The sequence below is a fragment of the Abrus precatorius genome, unplaced genomic scaffold (assembly GCF_003935025.1).
Source record: "Abrus precatorius isolate BTA unplaced genomic scaffold, Abrus_2018 Scaffold5, whole genome shotgun sequence".
Taxonomy (NCBI): domain Eukaryota; kingdom Viridiplantae; phylum Streptophyta; class Magnoliopsida; order Fabales; family Fabaceae; genus Abrus; species Abrus precatorius.
Window position 1 is genome coordinate 12981196 of NW_020874395.1, and position 2736 is coordinate 12983931.

The 2736-nt window shown below is 26.1% G+C and overlaps 1 protein-coding gene across 1 annotated transcript; it reads left to right on the plus strand.

The window, feature by feature from the left end:
• Positions 1 to 1063: 1063 nt before the first annotated feature.
• LOC113866704 lies at positions 1064 to 1996 on the plus strand. The gene is made up of 2 exons (XM_027501513.1): positions 1064 to 1231; positions 1469 to 1996. Exons 1-2 carry the CDS (start codon positions 1064 to 1066, stop codon positions 1994 to 1996), a joined length of 696 nt encoding a protein of 231 aa, XP_027357314.1.
• Positions 1997 to 2736: the final 740 nt, after the last annotated feature.

Here is a 2736-nt window from a genome sequence, read left to right on the forward strand (position 1 = left end):
ACTGTCACCTCTGCCCAAAAAGAAATATGACGGTGAAGATTACTGACAAATAAAATGGAAAGAGATACTCGAGCCATGGGAAATGGAAACATAAATAATATAAGAGAAAATGTGTATAAGTATGATAAATGAAACAAAAATTAAGATATTGTTATACAATGTGAAATTTTCTTAATTACTGTCTTCGTAATTAATAAATTAAAAAATCAAACTTAAATTGTATTAAAGTTATGAAATAAATATATTATTATATTTTAATAAAAAATATTTTAAAATTTTTATTTTTTAAAATAATTATTAGTATTTATCATCTTTGTATAAAGATTAAGTGTTTCTTTAAACAACGAATAAAAGGAAATATTTTTTAATACATGTTTTAAATAACAATATATATATAAATAAATAAGTATAACAAAATAATAATAAAAATTAAGGAAGAAACAAATCTAATTTATAAATGATATAGCATGTATTGATTTAAGTAACAAGCGAATTGGTATCGCTTAAGTAAAATTTCTGATTCGAATCTTTGTATATGTAAAAAATCTCTAGTAATAGACTTATCTACAGTATTCAAGTGTACGACTCAAATTAGATTTAAATTAAACTGGATAAAAAATATATATTAGATGTGTTATTTTTTTAATGTTTAAATAATAAAATTGAAATAAAAATTAAGAAAATTAACTAAAAAAAATATATTATTACAAAAAAGTAGAACAATAAATATATCATATCTCATTTGAATTATCACAATTGAAATTTTTTTACATAATCATGAAAATATTAATTAATCTTTAATTTTAACTACTCATATATATCTAAGTAGTCTAAAGTTATAACTTATACAATATTAAATAAAATTATTGTTATTATAATTATACCGAATGGTTTAGTCACGTGTTCGTTAAACTATAGACGATTCCATACCTTAGAATCTGTCTTGAAGAAGCTATTAGGATCTCTCTCTTTCTCTGAATATATAAATACCCAAAAGGCTATGTGCAAAGTGCAAACTAAGTGAAAATAATTAAGAGGAATTAGCGTGAGAGTTTATATACAAATGGAGTGGAGAAAATATTATATGGATGCGATGCTTGTGCCATGTGGGTTAGCAATCATGGTTGCATATCATGTATGGTTATGGCATAAGAGTCGTACACAGCCCTTCACCACAACCTTTGGAAGAGATGCTGATGGTCGTCGATTATGGGTTCCTGCCATGTCCAAGGTATATAACTCATCATATTTATATTCTTCCTACTTTTTCCACCTTCTCTTTTCTGTGACCTGCTTTTCTTCATTGTTTTTTATGTTAGCTGCATATTTTAATAAAACTGTTATGTAAAGATAAGGACATGATTTTATATTATACAGACTATTTTATATTTCCATAAATGAAGACTATTTTGTAGACTTCTTTTATTTGGGCATAATACTAATCAATTAAAAATGTTGTAAGTTGCAGGATATTGAGAAGAAGAACATAGTAGCAATCCAATGTCTAAGAAACATAATAATGGGGTCAACCCTTATGGCCACAACATCCATTCTGATATGTGCTGGCCTAGGAGCAGTCATAAGCAGCACTTACAGTGTTAAAAAGCCAATAAACGACACAATTTTTGGTGCACATGGGGAATTTATGGTGGCACTAAAATATGCTATACTCCTTGCCATATTCTCAGTCTCATTTCTCTGTCACACTTTATCAATTGGGTTTCTGAATCAAGTGAATATCCTTATTTGCACTCCTCAGGGTGTCAAGTCCTTGGTGACTCAACAATATTTGACTCGTCTTTTGGACAATGCCATGTTATTGAACACTGTGGGGAATAGGATTTTCTATACCGCAATTTCACTTCTTCTTTGGATCTTTGGGCCTGTGCCAACTTTCTTCTCTTCAATGGCAATGATACTTGTACTATACAACTTTGATTTTGTTGAAGGAAACATCAATAGCAACCAGGAGGATTTTATCCCAAATGGTGTTTGAGATTGAAGCGTTTATTTAAGCCTTCATTGTCGTGTCGCCGTCGAGCAAATCGCATTTGCTTTTATGTAATATACACACACATATACTTGCTTTAGAGTTAAGATATTGTAGATGATATGTCACTTAAGAGCAGTTATAAATATATACTTTTTATTTAACTTAAATTTAACAGATTATAATTTATTATTTTACTAACCGTTAGATTTAAGTTAAATAATAAATTCAGATTTAATATAAAACTTTTTAAATTTACACTAGTATAAAAAAATCCTACATCTATATATATATATATATATATATAAATCTTTCGTTTAATTTAAATTTAACGAGTTATAATTTATTATCTTACTAGTTGTTAAATTTAAGTTAAATAAAAGATTTAGATTAAATTATAAAAATTTTTAAACTTACACTCGAATAAAAAAATCTTTACTCGTATATATATATATATATATATATATATATATATATATATATATATATATATATATATATATATATATAATTTTTATATTTTTAAGAATTTTGTCCATTTTCTTTCACTAGAGGTGGATATGTATTCCCTTGCCTTTCTTCTGTTTTCAATCAGTTACTTGTTGTCAACCTCTCTTGTACGGTCGTTGTACACGATCGTGGCAAAGTACATGACCATAAAATTATGTTTAGCTTTAGTCAACTTTTATAAAAATATGTAAAAAAAAAATTAATATAAAAAATTCAAAAAAATTTTATAAGTTAAA

Coding starts and splice junctions, on each gene's coding strand:
- LOC113866704 (XM_027501513.1), top strand. CDS start 1,064: ATGGAGTGGAGAAAATATTATATGGATGCGATGCTTGTGCCATGTGGG. Junction 1,232..1,468: donor GGGTTCCTGCCATGTCCAAG/GTATATAACTCA, acceptor TGTAAGTTGCAG/GATATTGAGAAGAAGAACAT.